This window comes from Engraulis encrasicolus, chromosome 21 (genome assembly GCF_034702125.1).
Source record: "Engraulis encrasicolus isolate BLACKSEA-1 chromosome 21, IST_EnEncr_1.0, whole genome shotgun sequence".
NCBI classification, from domain to species: Eukaryota; Metazoa; Chordata; class Actinopteri; order Clupeiformes; family Engraulidae; genus Engraulis; species Engraulis encrasicolus.
In genome coordinates this window covers 33,229,685-33,246,947 of record NC_085877.1, presented here as the reverse complement: position 1 = coordinate 33,246,947, position 17,263 = coordinate 33,229,685, and the positions used below count along the sequence as shown (strand labels likewise).

The 17,263-nt window shown below is 46.9% G+C and overlaps 1 protein-coding gene across 1 annotated transcript in view; it reads right to left on the bottom strand.

The window, feature by feature from the left end:
• Window positions 1-17,263, bottom strand: part of rbpjb (recombination signal binding protein for immunoglobulin kappa J region b) — a 141,676-nt gene that overhangs the window by 52,649 nt on the left and 71,764 nt on the right. The window contains exon 2 of the mRNA XM_063186620.1: window positions 14,004-14,042. Within this exon, the coding sequence (XP_063042690.1) occupies window positions 14,004-14,042 (39 nt within the window). The remainder of the gene's footprint in view (window positions 1-14,003; window positions 14,043-17,263) is intronic.

The window sequence follows — 17,263 nt, the reverse complement described above, 5'->3', positions numbered from 1 at the left end:
GACGTCATCACGAGGCCACAAGCACAAGGGAGGATTGGAGGTGGGATAACGGAGAAAACCATATGCCTCAACACCTCACCAGGGGTGCATTTCTGGAAAGCGTAGTTGCTAACTATGTTAGCTACTTTGTTGGTTGCAATGCAATTTCCCATTGGCAAGCTACCGAAGTTGCTAACTGCTAACAACTACGCTTTCCAGAAATGCACCCCTGCAACGTAACCCAGAGCTGACTCAGTAAAACGACCGCTTAGCAGTGAAATAGAGAATTAGACATACCCATACCCCCAAAAAATAGCAAGACAATCTCCTCTTAGTTTAAAGTTTAAAAGTCTATATTGCATTGGCTTGGTTATATGAAACTTAATTTAGAAGACCTCAACACGTTTCAGCAGTCATGGCTTCTTCAAGGAGTTTAGCCGTTTCCATAGTGAAGGAGAGATGTTCTTGACTAACCCCTTCTAGGGATGAGAGGAGAACATACATGGGCAAATGGGAGGAAGGCAGAGATGGAGGAAGAGTGGCAAAGGAAGAGGAGAGAGGGAGAGAGAGAAAGAGGGGGGGGGGGGGATGTAGTGCGGTAGGCCACGAACACAGAGGGAAAATAAACTAGTAGAGTAGGAGAAAGAGAGAGTGAGCCAAAGAAAGGAAGAGAGGGAAAAAGACAGAAGGAGAAAGAAAAAGAAAGAGATGGAGAGGGAGCAAAACAAATGGAGACCAAGATAGAGCAAGACACTATAGCGTGAGAGAGAGATAGAGAGAGAGAGAAGAAAAACAAAGAAGAAGATTGAGAGCACGCAAGAGAGAGAGAGAGAGAGAGAGAGAGAGAGAGAGAGAGAGAGAGAGAGAGAGAGAGAGAGAGGCAGCAGAGAGAGAGAAAAAAGAGAGACAGAGAAGGCCCGATGGAGAGAGAGAGAGAGAGAGAGAGAGAGAGAGAGAGAGAGAGAGAGAGAGAGAGTGAGAGAGAGAGAGAGAGAGAGCCAAGGCAGCTCTGCCAGTGTTCATACGAAGGGGAAACTGGTGAAACATGTGACTGAGTGGAAACCACAGAGGCCTGAAACACACTGATGGACTGAAACGCGCACACACACACACACACACACACACACACACACACACAGACACAGACACAGACACAGACACATACACACACACACACACACACACACACACAGACACACACAGACACACACACAGACACTGACACGCACGCGCGCACACACACACACACACACACACACAGACACTGACACACGCACTGACACACACACACACGCACTGACACACACACATGCACTGACACACGCACACGCACTGACACACGCACACGCACTGACACACACACACACGCACTGACACACACACACACACACACACACACACACACACACACACACACACACACACACACACACACACACACACACACACACACACACACACACACACACACACACACACACACACACACACACACACACAGGCAGACACTGACATACACACGTGCAAGAAAGCAAGAAAGAAAGAAAGAAAGTAAGAAAGAAAGCAAGAAAGAAAGAAAGAAAGAAAGACAGAAAGAAAGCAAGAAAGAAAGAAAGACATTGCAGTGTCGTAACAAGAGGGGATACATTTTAAATCACAGAAGGCAAAGTAAGTAATTGTATGGCAAGTTAGGAATAAAGAGGGGGATAGAATACTCATGAATGAAAAGTAGGAATGATGGAATGAAAGGAGAGAGAAAAAGAGAAGGCAAGCCTAACTGGACCTACGGCTCGCTCCAAGTACAACAACATGGTCTAAATATGCTTTTAAATAATTGCCGCTGCTGTTGCTGTTGGCTGTGTCTCTGGCTGGGACAAAGTAACTTTGACACGAGGGCAGAAAACTGCTCAGAGAGAGTCTGGCGTGGTGTTTGAGTTAGTTGGTGGTGGTCTAATGCCGTATACAGACCAAGAGCGAACGGAGCGAATGAAGCGACGGAAGTCATTATTTCTCTATGGAAGGCAAGCGACCTGCGCTACCGATGCGAATTCGCCAGGAGCGAAGCTTCTTGCGCGACCAGAGCGAATTTTGAAAATTAAACTAAATCTAATCGCAGGCCAATAGCAACGTTCATATCTCTGAATGCCCCAGGCTGTCAAGCCAGAGCCGTTATGTGATTAGCTGAATCAAACATGTCAATGCTGCGTCTGGAGCGAATACAGCGAATTCAAGGCGAAACATCTTCTACTACCCACTAGGGCTGTAACGATATTGTATCGAACCGAGAAATCGTGATACACAGAGTCACGATACTGTATCGTGATACAAGGAGGCAGTATCGTGATACACCCTTTCAAAGTTTTATGACCCATTACTCCAGAAAACAACCTTATGATTTGATGTGATAGTGTTTCCAAACTTCAATGGAGATACATTTCAGAAATCGTGGGGTGTATCGAACCGCAGGTCACAAATCGTGATACGAACCGAATCGTGAGTTGAGTGTATCGTTACAGCCCTACTACCCACGCTACCAGGCAGCATAATTCGCTCTTGGTCTGGACACGGCATAAGACAGGGGTTCCCAAACTTCACCATGACAAGGCCCTCCATCTACCAGTATATTTCAGGCACTACACTGCAGAGTCGATTCAAACACAAACTAATGGAAGAAAAAAACTGAATTGAAACAATGTGGAGAGAGAGTGGCAGAGAGATTTTGCATTGGAGGGTACACAGATTCAGAATGGATGGCGTGTGCCAGTGTGTGTGTGTGTGTGTGTGTGTGTGTGTGTGTGTGTGTGTGTACACAAAGGGGAAGTGAAAAGATTGGTCAGTTGGAGAGTGGCACAAAAGCACTAGACGTGGACACACACACAAACACACACACTAAACACACACACACACACACACACACACACACACACACACACACACACACACACACACACACACACACACACACACACTAACTAAACACACACACACTAAACACACACACACACACTAAACAGAGGAAGAACACTGGGTGAATCATCTGATTTGAAACAGGAAATGACAGATATAAAACCCTTGGCGTTCGTGCACTGTGACAAGTACATGCACGCAATACACACACGCATGCATGCAAATTGCATGCAATACTCACACACACACGCAGAGACATAAAGAAGCACACATACACACACACACGCAAACACGCAAACACATACACACGCACATGAACATAACCCAAAACTGCATTCTCATGCAGCAGTTACTAATAAAAAAACAAAACACTCGAATGCAGCAAAGTTTGATGTCTTGAATGTTCAGAACTTTTCCACAAAGCTTTTGCAACATATAGGGGGAGGTATAACTATGTGCTATATGCTATAACTAGCAGCACAATCCAAAACTATGGACATCTGATCAAATATACATCATACCAACATAGATTTGCTCACTCCCTCACACACGCACGCACGCACGCACGCACGCACACAGTGCAACTACTTACTGAAAGCATCTGATAACAACATACAGTATATGCACACACACGGACGCAAGTCAACTTACATGCACACAAATATGCATGCAAACACATGTGTACACACACGCACGCATGCAAGCACGCACGCACGCACGCAAGCACGCACGCACGCACGCACGCACACAGCATGACCCTACGTGTTTTACTCTTCCTGACAATGTTTGGGAAATTGGACAGATATCTGCATGTCAAAACAAACTTAGTCATGCCGAGGTAAGAAACGATACAGAGCATGAAACCTCAACCCCACCTCTCTACTTCTACCTCCCAACTTCCTGACAGCATTTCAGAAACAATCCAGATTTTTTTTTTGTCGCTGGCAAACATTCACACACACGCACACACACACACAAACACACACACTACCACCACCTCAAATCACTCTCAGGGCAATTCACACCAGCTTACGAGACCTTTGTCAAGTGGAAAAGGGCTGACCTGGAGTTTCTGGGTGTTTTTTTGGGGGGGTCTTTTTACGACTTTATTTGACAGGACAGTTTGAGACGTGGATAGGAAGCGAATGGGGAGAAAGATGGGGAGGGGTCTGCAAATGACCCGGGCCGGGAATCGAACCCGGGTCGGCCGCATGGCAGAAGAGTGCCCTACCGGTTGGCCACGGCAGGGCCAACCTAACGGAGTTTCTCAACGGGGGCCTCTACAGCCGCCCAGGGGGTGTTAGGGAGTCCAAGGGGGGTGTTGAGAAGGAGACAGTCGAGAGGGGGGATTCTCAGCATTAGTCAGGGTTAGGTTAGGTTAGGTTTCTTTATTAGTCTCCACGAAGGAGAAATTTGCTCTGCAGACAGGGAGGTTGCAGCATCATAGTACTGTACACATAAAACACATAGGACACATGACACCAACACAGAGAAACAAACAAGAGTAAAACAACAAGAAAAACAGTGTACATGCTCAGAAGCGCTGGATGTCCTAACCCACTGCCCCTGACCCATCCAGTCCATACATGCCTGATTGGCTCTACTGCATTTTGGTTTGGGAGCAGGGTGAGGCCGAAGGTCCTCCAGGCTAGGGCTGCATAAAATATATCGAAAATGTATAGAAACCGCGATATCAAAAGTGGCGATATGCGTATCGCGAAAATTAATTTATTATCGCACGTAAAACATTTCTGTGTAGTCCAATCACTGACTGAACGTCAACAAATGCGCAAGAAGCACGCCATGACCAAAGCCACGCCCCCCACACAGACCCAAAAAGAATTATGACAAGAAAAACACTCTGCTATATTCCTAAATATCGCTTAAATATCGTTGTCGAGGTATTGCATGTTGTTATCGAGTATTGCTTTTTTTTTCTGATATCGCGCAGCCCTATTCCAGACTGTGGTTTGAGCTCCCTAAGCGAAGCTGAGGGGCAATCCACAGGGGTCCGGCGGGAGTCAGGCCACAAGAGGAGGGGAGGGGAGGGGAGGGAAGGGAGGGTGTGGTGTGTGTAGTTACTGTGTAACTAATAGGAGTGTACTGTAGGATAGTGTGTCTGTGTGTTTCTGTGTGTGTGTGTGTCTGTGTGACTGTGTGTCTGTGTGTGTGTGTGTGTTGGATTGGAGAGAGGAGAGGAGAGGAGAGGAGAGGAGAGGAGAGGAGATGAGATGAGAGGAGAGGAGAGGAGAGGAGAGGAGAGGAGAGGAGAGGAGAGGAGAGGAGAGGAGGAGGATGACAGGGGGCGGGGTTGATAGGCTGAGCAAGTGGATAGGGTTTGGTTTGGGGGGGGGGTAAGTGCGCGTGTGTGTGTGTGTGTGTGTGTGTGTGTGTGTGTGTGTGTGTGTGTGTGTGTGTGTGTGTGTGTGTGTGTGTGTGTGTGTGTGTGTGTGTGTGTGTGTGTGTGTGTGTGTGTGTGTGTGTGGATTAGTGTGTTAATAAGAGCTGAAGTTGAATCAGACAGGCATCTGCCCACTGCATCTGTCACAGCGTCGCGACCAGTACACGCACCACACACACACCCACCAAAACACTCCCCACCCTCTCCACCACCTACACACACACCCCCACACACACAGCCCAACAACTCAGCTCCCCCCAACACACACACACACACCCTGACCACCCCCAACCCCCCACACACACCACAACCAGTACGCTCCCCACTCACACGCCCAGCCCCAGCCCTCACAAACACACACACACACACACACACACACACACACACACACACACACACACACACACACACACACACACACACACACACACACACACACCTCCTCTCCCCAACCAATCACCCCCTCGCCCCCACGCCCCTCCCTCACTCGGCACTCACGGACAGAGACACACCCACATCCCCATCCCCAGTTGGCCATTCACACACACACACCATACCCCCAACCCTCGCACGCACACACACACACACACACACCCCCTGCCGTGCAGCTCGAGTCATGGTCACGCTACCCTCATGCATGCACGCACACACACACACACACACACGCACACACACACACTTAAGTCTGGAAGGGGGTGGGGGGTCGCATGTCTGTAAAATCATGTTCAGGCAGGCACACAGACATACACAAACACACACAAGACAGACAGACACACACACACACACACACACACACACACACACACGCATACACACACAGACACACACACACACACACACACACACACACACACACACACACACACACACAGACAGACACACAGACAGACACACAGACAGACACACAGACAGACACACAGACAGACACACGCACACACACACAAAACAGCTGCAAACCAAAAACAGTCATATAGATGAAGGCTATCTATGAAAATATTCCCTCTAGTAAGAACACACACACACACACACACGCATGCGCACAAGCACGCGCACACACGGGTACACACACAAACCCACGGCCAAGTGCACACAGAGAGACTAGTCCATTGTACACCTGCAGGGTGACAGTGGGGGCAGCCAATCAAAGGCAGAGAACACAACTGTGTCACAAGCGTCATGTCATGTCACAATGGAATAATTCGCCCCTCGTGCTCCAAGCGGTCTCTTGCTTGTTGTACAGATTCTATACTAAGTGGTCTACAGAAAATGACATCACACGAATAAAACGCTGAATAAAATCTCTGTATTATTATTATTGATATTATTATTATCATTATTGTTGTTATTATTATTAATAAGAGTCAACAAGAAGTGAGGCCGACGACGGACATTTCAGCCTGGGAGAACCATGCATTCATCTAGGGCTGCACAATTGGGGAGGTGGTAGCTCAGGTGGTAGAGGAGCCATTCGGCAACCCAAAGGTTGCAGGTTCGAGCCCCGCTCTGCCTGACTCCATCGTTGTGTCCTTGAGCAAGACACTTAACCCCAAGTTGCTCCTGGTGGCAGGGCAGCCACGTGGCAGCCACAGCCACCGGTGTGTGAATGTGAGTGTGAATGGGTGAATGTGAGGCATACAATGTAAAGCGCTTTGAGTGGTCGAAGGAGTGGAAAGGCGCTACAGTATATCACGAAAGTGAATACACCCCTCACAGTTTTTGCAGATTTTTGAGTACATCTTTTCATAGGAAAGCATTACAGAAATTTCACTTTGACACAATGATTAGTGACCTTTTAACAACATATTTAACTGCTTAAATTTCCTGTTCACTCAGAAAAAAACAAAATACAGCCATTAATGTTTGAACATGTACTCACAAAAGTGAGTACACCCCAGATTAAAATCCGGTAGAGAAGGGGCTGTGTTGGCTCAAATCGTCTCGAAATGAAACGAAATGAAAAGGGATGAAAAGGGAGGTCATCAGTGTGCGTTTCAACCTTTCTTTGCATTGAACTTTTACATTTTGAGTCTACATCTTGCTTAAATAGATTAGTGTGAGATTTGAATGCAATCCTATGGAGAATATCATGATCTGCTTCAGTAGTCACAGTGCATGTTGACATGCATGTTTCTTTTAGGTGTATTTCAGATTGCCAATGTCGACAGCATTCATGCATCCCCAAACCATGTCAGTCCCACTACCATGCTTGGCTATTGAGAGGATGCACCTTTTTTGTAAAACTCACTTGTTTACCACCACACATGCTTGACACCATCTAAAGCAAATTTGTTCATCTCATCTCATATCTTTTTTTTTTTTAAAGAAAAAGAAATCTTGTTAATTATGGTTCCTACAGATCTTCCACCAACAAACACAAGTCTGCAAGGAACACGTTTGGAAAGCCTTTGACACCTGCAAGCGAACGGCGGCGGACTGCTGCAAAGTTAAGATGTGTTCCTTCCACCCTTCATGTTTTTGTGGAAAAAAAGTTAATCCGAGAAAGACCGAGAGGTCGAAACATCATCATGCTTGCCAGTGAATGAATAAAAAGAAAAAAAAAATAACTTCAAGAAGAAGAAAAAAATCCAAAGGATTGTGCAAACCTTTTTTCCCACAAAAAACGTAACTTTTTTTTTGTTCAGCACTAAGGATTGTGCCCAAGTAACTGGTCTCTACAAGTTCCTTCCCCCTTCAGCCACAGCACTGACCAGGCGGCAGGCGCGTGGAGAAGAGCTTAGGCCCAGTGTTGCCAGATTGAGTGGTTTCCCGCCCCAATTGGGCTGCTTAGGATGGCCGTGTGCGGGTGAAAATGGCATTTAGCAGAAAAAAAGGCCAATTTTTGGCCATAGAAATTAATAGAACTGGGTGGGATTCAGTGCTTCCAGGCGGGTTTTGAGTATTTTTTGGGCTGGAAATCATCAGCCTCATCTGGCAACACAACTTAGGCCACCGGTTTCAATATCCTCCCCTCAAACCTCGCACACGCCAAACCCTCCGAAAAAGGCATACAAGCAATAAAGCCATTGGAAGAAAAGGTCCCTTTTTTAGGCGTTTGCGGTTGAGTAAAAACCGTTTTACGTTGCCAAGATGTCCGGCTGGATGATCCACCCCAGCGGGTCACGACCGGTGACCACAGGCCTACCGACACCAGGCAAAATATAAGGTAAGCGTACCCATTAAGCCCACCAAAATCTAAATTGCTTTATTTTTCAATCATCTTCACACAATTTTTTTGTGAAATGATTTCTTAAATAGTAAGATTTACCTCTCTTCTCAATGTTTATCACTGAATTGATGAATATTTCAAAGTACAATATGAAGATTTTTTACGAGAAAAGTGAAAAGTCTGAATGGGCTTAAATGGTACCTTTGGTACCATTTAAGCCCACTTGTTATTTCTCTATCAAAATACCTGGTGAGGTGTGTGAGTTGAGTTTAAACAGTGTAGCCTACATGGCATAAATGGTTTCAGATCAAAATATTCTTCCAAAATGTAAGATTTGCTAAAAAAAATAATGCATAAAACCTAATTAAACATTACAGCATCTTACTTCATATACTTCATAAAATTCTTCATCCAAACAGAGAAATTTATTTTTTTCTTATTGATTATTGTTAGTTCATTACATTACGCCTTTTTGACCTACTACTTCAGATTGTACAGCACTTTTTATGTCCCTCAAAGGCATTTTTCATTAGCATGCATGCCAACTTGCATGCATTTCAATGGGGTGTACCATTTAAGCCCACCTTGTACCCATTAAGCCCGCCTATACAAAAAGCTATTTTATGGAAATAATCAACTCCACAAAAACATTTCATGATGCATTTCTTTAAAGATCAATGCCAAACAAACTGGAATATGCTTAGAATTCATACCTAACCACCTTAAGTCTTACGGTAGAGTAAGATAAAGATGGTGTGTGGTTGTATCAAGAGAATATCGGCGTTTGCTCGCTCATAAAACACATCTTTCCATTTGAAGGGAAATGCTATAATTTAGTAAAACACTGCATGTATATATATATAAATCATTACATTTACCTCTTAGTTCACTAAATATGAAAGTATTTTCAAAATATTTTACTTAAACTAGCTGAAATGCTATGATTTCTGACATGTCCCAAAACAGCAAAGTTTTGAGGCAACTTCTTGTCAGTAGTCCTGAGACTGGGTTCACTTGGACGGGGATAACTCGACGATAAAAAATGTGATTTGTTTGCAATAAAAAACATTTTGTCAGTTACTAAACCCTTTAATTGGATAGGGTGATGAACAACAAAATTCACCTTTTCCCTTTCTTTAAATTAACCTCAAAGTTGAAAGTGGGCTTAAAGGGTACATGGGCTTAATGGGTACGCTTACCTTATATTTATATAGCGCACATCGGGCAGCTCAATGCGCTTTACAACCGAAAAAGTAACAAACATTATGAACAAGACAAGCAAAAAAAAAAAAGTAAATCAAGACCATGGCAGGTCTATCTTTAAATCTTTTAGAGATAGTAGAAGGATAAAAACAAAAACTGAAAAAATGAATAGATCAGTATTAGAGATGGGTAAGTTGTCCTGGGCCCAGGGAGATGGGGGCCCCACAACTGGGCATAGGATAGAAATTAAAATAAGGGTCGGTATGCCTGCCTGACCTGTGCCCCATAAACTCAAGCAGAAAAGTTTGATGGGCAAGTTACGGCTAAAGACATCGGAGTCTGTTTCACATACATTTCACATGTGATTACAAAACGTTAAGGTTGTCTCGCAAGCAGAGCACAAAATGAACCACGCCGTTTGCATAGACAGAACTAGGGCCCTCATTACATTGTATGAAATGTATTGCATTGAGGCCCTGTCAGATAATTTTGGGTTACCGGTTGAGCAGGTGGGAGGAGGAGGAGGAGGAGGAGGTGGAGAAGGAGGAAGAGGAGGTGGTGGTGGTGGTAATGGTAACAGTGGAGGAGGAGGAGATGGAAGAGATGGAAAAGATCCAGAAGGTGCAGGAGAAGGGAGAAGTCTGGTGGATGGGGAGGAAGAGGAGAACGAGGAAGAGGAGGAGGAGGTGGTGGTGGTGGTGGTGGTACAGATCCAGAAGGTTGCAGGAGAAGTCTGCCCTCTCTCTCCTTTTAGCGAGCTCCACTGAGCTGTCCAGCAGATGCAGGGTTTGGAATAGGAGCAAGGAACTGGACTGGACTGGGGAGAGGAGAGGAGGCGAGGCTGGTGGTTGGGGTTGGAAGCGAGCTGTGGTGGTTGTGGTGAACAGGTACGCAGAAATGGGGGGGTTGACAAGTGACAAGGGGGTATGCGGTCTGGGGCCCAGGGCAGGGAGAGAAATGGGGGGCCCAAAATTAGATCCTCATTACATTGTATGTATCTGGCTGCAGGTCATACCATGGCGCAAATGGTAGGGCACTTTGTTTGCTATGCAGCCGACCCGGATTCGATTCCCGGCCTGGGTCGTTTTGGCGGCCCTTCCCTGTTTCTCTCTCTCCCCACTTGCTTCCTGTCATGGCTTTCACTGTCCTATCAAATAAAGGCAAAAAAGCGCCCCAAAATGTATCAGGCTGTATGGCCGATACGCATTGGTGTATTTTAATGTATTAGCCCACTAAATAAAGATTGTTTGGGACTTTTTTAAATCAACTGAAGTGCCAGGATCAAGGATTTTTTCCCTTCTTTTATTTATCTGGCTGCGTTGGGGGGGGCCTTTCATATGACTTTGTCCCGGGCCTGACCAAGGCCGTCAAGGGCCCTGGTGGTGGTGGACAGCAGGGATGGGAAGGGAAGGGAAGGGAAGGGAAGGGAAGGGAAGGGAAGGGAAGGGAAGGGAAGGTCTGCCAGACGGGGGAGGCTTAGGCCAGGGCCACTGGTAATGACCGGGTCCCCGCCATGAGCCCCGGACCGCGAAGCGTGCTGCCCGTCTAACGGCTCGGATTGGGCCCTGTGCCGAGCCCAGCTGAGCCCTTCCCTGCCCGCAACCCTGGCCCGCTCTGTCATTGCAATGTGTGCGAGCCTGCCAGAGAGAGAGAGAGAGAGAGAGAGAGAGAGAGAGAGAGAGAGAGAGAGAGAGAGAGAGAGAGAGAGAGAGAGAGAGAGAGAGAGAGAGAGAGAGAGAGAGAGAGAGAGAGAGAGAGAGATGGAGATGGAGGAACCCGGCGAGCCTGCTCTGTCATTGCAATGCACACCCTCACTCCCTCTTTCACTCCCTCCCTCTTTCTCATTCACATTTGGAAAACATCAGGCCCTCGAACCAGAAGCAGGGGCAGGGATAGCAAGCTGCTGCTGGATATGCTTCAGACATGATGAGAGAGAGAGAGAAAGAGAGAGGACAGAGAGAGGAGACAGAGGACAGAGAGAGAAAGAGAGAGAGAGATAGAGAGAGAGAGAAAGGGGAAGAATGAGAGAGAGAGAGAGCGTGAGTGAGGAGGGCAGAGAGAAAGGACAGGAGGATAGAGAAAGAGAGTGAGAGAGAGAGCGAGAGAGAGAGAAGGACAAAGAGAAAGGAGAGGGAGAGGAGGAAAGAGAAAGAGGGGGGAGAAAGAGAGTAAGAGAGCGAGAGAGCGAGGAGACAGAGAACAGAGAGACAGAGAGAGAGAAAAACGAGGCAGGCAGAGAGAGGGAGAGCGACAGAGAAGATGGACAGATTAGGGTTGGTACAGGACCGAGGCCGAGAGATGGGGAGAGAGAGAGAGAGAGAGAGAGAGAGAGAGAGAGAGAGAGAGAGAGAGAGAGAGAGAGAGAGAGAAAGAGAGAGAGCAAGAGCAGAAGAGGGCAGAAGGCAAGGAGAGGGGGAGGAAAGGGAGAGCCTCTTGGGTAATTTTTCAGCTTGTCAAACAAAGTTCAACCTTTCATTTTCCAACCGAACCATCCTCGCCTCTGCAACCCTCGTCCTCTCCCCTCTCTCTCCCTCCCACCGTCTTAAAATACAACTTGTATCAAAACTTAGGCACAGAGCGTTAGAGAGAGAGAGAGAGACAGAGAGAGAGAGAGAGAGAGAGAGAGAGAGAGAGAGAGAGAGAGAGAGAGAGAGAGAGAGAGGGAGAGAGAGAGAGAGAGAGAGAGAGTGTGAGTGAGGCAAGAGAAAATTTAGTCGAGAAGGAGAGAGAGTGAGAGGAAAAAAAAACATCATTGCCAACAGACCAAACCCCAGAGGCGGACATGGTTCAGGGGCCAAAAAAAAAAGTTTTTTATTTCCATACAGCCACGCGTCTAAAAAAGACGAGCGAGCTCCCTGAGCCAAATATAAGAGCAACCTTCCTCATAGCCATGCACCCAAAGACACAGCCTGGAGACACAGATTGGCAGTTGTTATTCCTTTTTTTCGTATAACATGTGCACGAGCGCATGCACGCATGCACACAAACACACGCACACGCACGACACACAAGCACACGCACGACACACAAGCACACGCACGCACGCGCGCACACACACGCACGCACGCACGCACGCACGCACGCACGCACGCACGCACGCACGCACGCACGCACGCACACACGCACACACGCACACACACGCACACGCACACACGCACACACACACATTGATGCAGACACACACACACACACACACTTCTGGGAAGCATAGAGGATTTCTCAATAACTCTCGCAGGTTACAACGTGGCCAATCCATTTGAGAAACGGATGGCTCTCATTCTTGTGAGAGGGGGGGAGGAGGGGGGGGAATCAGCCCAAAAGTACCTCGGGCCTTCATCATACTTTAAGCACTGTGGAAGAGATTTAGAGTCGACGAAAACATGACATGGCCTGTGACTACTGTGCCCATATGTATGTACCCAGGCAAGGGTGTACCAGAGAGAGTAGAGAGAGAGAGGTTGCATTGGCCCATTGTTTCCGGGTTCTATTATTGCAAGGGGGAGTGGGGGAAATCCCCCTTTAGGCAGACCTAGGCAGACCTAAGGACTGTTCTATTCAATGCTAGGAGTAGTATGACACGCCCCTTTAGGCAGACCGGAAACTGGTCATGTTAGGTGCCCATAGCAACCTATTACATTGGCATATCTCTATATACTTAAAGAATCTCTGGGTATACTATAGGACAACACGACAGATACAGTATATTGTAAGTAGAGGCACATGTTTTGCTGTTCCTTCACAAGTACATACGGTGTGTAACTTCCAAACATACAGCAGAGACACATGACCGTGAATAATCAGCAAGGACACATGGGAAAACAAAAGAGGGACACAGACAGAAAGACCAACAGACAATATGAAGATGGATTAAGACTTCGAGATAAAAACGTGAGATGGACAGACAGGCAGGTAGGCAGACAGACAGACAGACAGACAGACAGACAGATCGAGGTCAGATAGACACATAGGAAGAGGGAAATATACAAAAAGGTTGTGGTTGTGTCTGTTTTGTGAGAGGTCACCTCTTAGAAGAGGTTGTATGTTTTTGTCAGAGGAGATTTTGTGTGTTTTTGTGTTTTTATCAGAGGTGGTTGTGTTGTGTGTTTTTCTCAGAGGTGGTTGTGTCGTGTGTTTTTCTCAGAGGTGGTTGTATGTGTTTTTATCAGAGGTGGTTGTATGTGTTTTTCCTCAGAGGTGGTTGTGGCTGTGTGTGTTTTCAGTGGCGATTGTGTGTTTGTGTGTTAGAGGTGGTTGTGTATGTTTTGTCAGAGGTGTGTATGTGTGTGTGTGTGTGTGTGTGTGTGTGTGGGGGTGGGGGGGGGGTGGGGGGGGGGGGGGGGTTCTCACCTTGTCAGGCGCTGCGGTTGAGGGTGATCCCCAAACTTCCTGTAAACAAAACAAGAGGAAGACAAACAAACAACTATTAGTTTCGACTGTTCACAAAAAATGTTCTGACTGTTCACAAGCTCAATAATCAAATACACAAACAAAAAAACAAAAGACCGTTGACGAGTTCAATAAGTCAAAGTAAAATAACCAGCACTGACACTTGCATTGACACTCCCAACAACAAACACACGCCCCCTCGACTCTACTCACCCTCCTCTGCTCCACTCTACTCTACTCCCCTCCTCTTCTCAAGTCCAATCCATCAAAACCCATCCAATAATCAGACAGTAAAAAAACATTCACCGCCATTCAAAGCATTTTTGGGGCTGTTCAAGCCTTTTTTTGTTTATTATCAGACAAGACAGTGGACAACAGACAGGAACTGAGTTGGGAGAGAGAGAGACGGGAAAGGGCTGTCAAAGGACCTGGGCCCCGGGTAATCAAGACCCGGTGGGCCGCATAGCAGACGAGTGCCCTACCGTTAACACCACGGTAGGGCCAAACATTCACAACCTTCACTGACATGGGCATTGGACACTCCCCCAACACATATCTCCACCCCATCTCCTCTCCTCCTTTCCTCACTTGGTTTGGGTCTCTCCCTCAACAAACATGCATGTGCCAATTCATTCGAAGTCGCAGTGTGTCTGTGTCTGTGTGTGTCTGTGTGTGTGTGTGTCTCTGAGTGTGTGTGTGTGTGTGTGTGTGTGTGTGTGTGTGTGTGTGTGTGTGTGTGTGTGTGTGTGTGTGTGTGTGTGTGTGTGTGTGTGTGTGTGTCTCTGAGTGTGTGTGTCTCTGAGTGTGTGCGCGTGTGTGTCTGTGTGTCTTTGTCTGCGTGTGTCTCTGTGCGTGTGTGCGTGTGCGTGTGCGTGCATGTGCGTGTGCGTGTGTCTCTGAGTGTGTGCGTGTGTGTGTGTCTGTGTCCGTGTGTGTGCGCGTGTCTCTGTGTGTGTGTGTGTGTGTCTCTGTGTGTGTGTGTGTGTCTCTGTGTGTGTGTGTGTGTGTCTCTCTATGCGTGTGTGTGCGTCTATGCGTGTGTGTGTGTGTGTGTCTATGCGTGTGTGTATGTCTGTGCGTGTGTGTACGTGTGTGTGCGTATGCATGTGTGCGTATGCACCTTGGGGAACTCGTGGTGAAGAGGGGAAGAGGTGAAATGAGGTGTGTGTGTGTGTGTGTGTGTGTGTGTGTGTGTGTGTGTGTTGAGGTGATGGGGTGTTGTGTGACTTGAGCGCTGAAGTCGCATGGGAGGTTTCTGTCTTCCTGTTTTTGATTTTGTGTACATGTGTATGTGTGTGTGTGTGTGTGTGTGTGTGTGTGTGTGTGTGTGTGTGTGTACACATAAGGGAATAACAAGTGAGGTGTGTGTGTGTGTGTGTGTGTACACATAAGGGAATAACAAGTGAGGTAGGTGTGTAGGTGTGTAGGTGTGTAGGTGTGTGTGTGTGTGTGTGTGTGTGTGTGTGTGTGTGTGTGTGTGTGTGTGTGTGTGTGTGTGCTTGCGTGCGTGCGTCGCATGTTCACAGGTTCACCTTGACCTCCACCTGAACTCCCCCAAGGATGAGACGACACCTGTGTGTGTGTGTGTGTGTGTGTGTGTGTGTGTGTGTGTGTGTGTGTGTGTGTGTGTGTGTGTGTGTGTGTGTGTGTGTGTGTGTGTGTGTGTGTGTGTGTGTGTGTGTGTGTGTGTGTGTGTGTGTGTGTGTGTGTGTGTGTGTGTGTGTGTGTGTGTGTGTGTGCAGTAAGCAAGTTGCACCCCCATCCCACAAGCAAGCCACAAACATCACACTTTCCTCTGGCTAGGCAAAGTACAGTGCAACCACGCCAGCTTAGACAAATTACACCACAACTCGCAGCTAAAAGGTGCCAAAGATATACAAAACCAATTGAAAGGTCTTGCCCATTTCAACCTCTTCTTGTGTTTTTACTTTCAAAGCGTTCAGACAAAGACCTTCCTCCAGTGGTCTTTCAATTTTCTTGACTACTAAGTTAAAGGACCAGTCCAGTTCTTCCAATTTCAATATGCTGTTGTATTGCTCACGCTACCCTTGACTTGTCAGTACCTGGTGATGCTGCATTTTTCAGCTCGGCCCTTTCTGAGATCTGAGCTATTCTAATGGGGGCAGATTTTGTTTACATTTTAAAAAATCTTAACATAAGCCTACTCCAAATATTTTCCCAAAAGGCATCACTGCTTGCTAGTTGTCTGCTGATGTTGCATAACCTTTTGGATGTTATTGGGAAAAAATCAAGATGTTTTTTTTTATATGTAAACAAACACCTGCCCCCATTACACCAGGACCAGGATCTCGGAAAAGGCTGAAGGAAAAAAAAATCTCATGTACTGACAAGTCCAGGGTAGTGTGAGCATACAACTGCATGTCGAAATTGGCTGAACTTATCCTTTAAGTCAGCTAAAAGTCAAGTTGAAAGGAAGACGTCAATGTGATGGCACACGTTGGAAAGCCGCCGTCCCCTTAATCACCCCCGTGCATAGACACACACACACACACACACACACACACACACACACACACACACACACACACACACACACACACACACACACACACACACACACACACACACACACACACACACACACACACACACACACACTTTCTACTTTCATGCCGAGACAGTCACACTAACGGTAGGCAGTCAGTCTTAGAACAAACACTATAGTAGCAACATCAAGTCAGATAAACGTCAAGCTGAAAGTAAGATGTACGTACATGCAAAATGGCAAATCAGCTTGACAAGAAACCCACCCACCCACCAAACGCACAGGTACGCATCACACGCACACTTTCAAGCAAGACGCACACTTTCTGCTTTCATGCCGTGACAGTGACGCCTGTCAGTCATCAGAGAACGGTACAGTAACATTTGCCCACAAGAGGTGGTTCTCTCCTCTCCTTGGTAGACCACAATGACTCCTTACATGAGAGAGAGAGAGAGAGAGAGAGAGAGAGAGAGAGAGAGAGAGAGAGAGAGAGAGACGGAAAGACAGACAGAGAGAGAGTGAGTGAGTGAGTGAGTGAGTGAGTGAGTGAGTGAGTGAGTGAGTGAGTGAGTGAGTGAGTGAGTGAGTGAGTGAGTGAGTGAGTGAGTGAGTGAGTGAGTGAGTGAGTGAGTGAGTGAGAGACAGACAGAGACAGAGACAGAGAGAGACAGAGATATGACACAAGCACAGCAAAGGGGAACTAAAGACTCGAGTG